The 2,128-nt window shown below is 35.9% G+C and overlaps 1 protein-coding gene across 1 annotated transcript; it reads right to left on the bottom strand.

Moving 5' to 3' along the window:
* Positions 1 to 610: 610 nt before the first annotated feature.
* Positions 611 to 1,543, bottom strand: LOC148513888 (olfactory receptor 6N1-like). Its single transcript, XM_088481309.1, has one exon. It carries the CDS (start codon positions 1,532 to 1,534, stop codon positions 611 to 613), a length of 924 nt encoding a protein of 307 aa, XP_088337435.1. The 5' UTR covers positions 1,535 to 1,543.
* Positions 1,544 to 2,128: the final 585 nt, after the last annotated feature.

The raw sequence follows: 2,128 nt of genomic DNA, 5'->3' as shown, positions 1-2,128 counted from the left end.
TCCATTTAAACATTAATGTTGGCCTGGGGTAAGTGGGTTGTGTGTGTGTCAAAAGAGATCATTTGTAAAGTTCTGTATGTGTGGACTGTATAAATAGGAGATAGTTGCATACAATAGTCTATGGAGGTTATATGGGTGGTTCTGGAATTTGATAAGCAGTCTGAATAGGTGAGTTTTCAGGCAACATTTCAACACATAAAACACATTTAAAAATTACAGAGAACACATTGTAGGACAGATTCATGATTAAGATAGTGATACAATTTCTAAATCACCAGACAAAGCAGCCACAGTATTACAGGTATCATGATTACAATATTGGGGGGCATGTAATAGGGTGCAAGCTGGCAGCGCTGCAGAATTCATGCAAGTATTCCTGTATTTTTAAAGTGGCAATAATTTAAATAATTCTTAAAAAGTATTTTTAAAGTGGCAGCAGTTTAAAGGCAAAACCAAGCTGGTTTTGCCTTTAAACAATTGCCACTTTAAAAAAATTGAGAAGTACTTTCATAAATTCCCACAGCGTGACCAGCTCTCACCCTATTACATAAGCCCTTATGACATATAAGTGTCCTGACTGAGTAAAGGGACATAACATTTATTTTTATAATTAGCATTGGATAATATTCCTTAGTCTACTAATTCTTTTACTAATGCTGGTCCTGATTTTTTGGTTTTTCAGGCTGTAGATAACCGGGTTTAATAAAGGCGTTATCACAGTGTACAATAGTGATAATATCTTGTTCATATTTAATGATTGTTTTCCAGATGGAGAAACATAGATGGCAATAATGGACCCAAAACAGATACACACCACTGCAAGGTGAGAGCTACAAGTGGAGAAGGCTTTCTGCCTCCCGGTTATAGAAGATATTTTAAGTATAGCATGGACAATATAAACATATGTTGAAACAATAAACACTGTTTCAATGACGGTTTCAGGCGTGGCTATAATAAATACAACCATTTCCAAAATGAATGTATCGGAGCATGAAAGTTGTACAAGGGGGCCATAATCACAGAAAAAGTGGTCAATAATGTTGGGACCACAGAAATATAGATTGGAGAGCAGCACGGTAACTATCAAGGTTAGAGAAAAACCTAAGACCCAGCACAACACAACTAACTGAAAACACAAAGAGAAACTCATTGTGGTAGAATAATGCATTGGCTTACAGATGGCCACATATCTGTCATAAGACATCACAGTGAGAAGAAGACATTCTGTAATTAAAGAGGATGAAAAAGTAAAAAGTTGTGTAATGCAACCAGCAAATGAAATGTTGGCACCTTGCTTTAAAATGATGTTAAGTGTGCTTGGGGCAATGGTTGTAGTAAGTGTGATGTCAGAAAGGGACAACTGGCTGAGAAAAAAGTACATGGGCGCATGGAGGTAATGGGTAGTTGTCACCAACATGATGATGAGAAGGTTTCCAACCATGGTCACCACATAGATGACAAGAAGGATGGTAAAGAGTACAATCCTGGTACTGTGCAGACTCTCAAACCCCAGAATGAAGAACTCATTGATCATGGATTGGTTTTGTTGTGAAAGCATCTAATGGAAGAATAAGAAACACAATCTCAAGAATCATTACAGAATTATAATGTGCAAAATGAATCAAGGAAAAACTTTGCAATTTGGTTATAAGTGCTCAGTACCTTGTAGTTTAACACAGAAATAATTTTGTCAATAATCTTTCCTTGTGATAACTTGAAAGACTTTTTAACAAATGTTGATTTGCAACTTCCAATTTCTTATAAGTTATTTCATTTATTTATATATTTTACCAAATAGCCCTAAAGATGCTCCATGTATTGTCCAAACATGATAGTGTTTTTTAACAATACCAATGAATACAATCACATTTTTAGAAGCTTGTGTGGAGTCTCTGAATGGCTGATAACCACATTCAATCATATATGTGGTAATTAGTATCTTTGTGGCCGGACAAACCATACTGCAATGCAAGGGGGAAAATACTGTGGATATCAAAGGTGACCAGCATAAATACTGGCTACCATTGCTGTCCACAAGTGCTGGACAGCTTCATTCTTAAGCTTTGTGTACACTATATGATCCATAGTACACTATTTATTCAGTCATGGATGTGAAGTACATATCATA

The sequence above is a fragment of the Taudactylus pleione genome, unplaced genomic scaffold, assembly GCF_031769625.1.
Source record: "Taudactylus pleione unplaced genomic scaffold, aTauple2 ptg000268l, whole genome shotgun sequence".
NCBI lineage: Eukaryota > Metazoa > Chordata > Amphibia > Anura > Myobatrachidae > Taudactylus > Taudactylus pleione.
The sequence above is the reverse complement of the archived record's forward strand: the minus strand, read 5'-3'. Positions and strand labels throughout refer to the sequence as shown.

What these genes read in the sequence shown, in the direction of transcription:
- LOC148513888 (XM_088481309.1), bottom strand. Translation starts at nt 1,534, where the DNA reads ATGATCAATGAGTTCTTCATTCTGGGGTTTGAGAGTCTGCACAGTACC.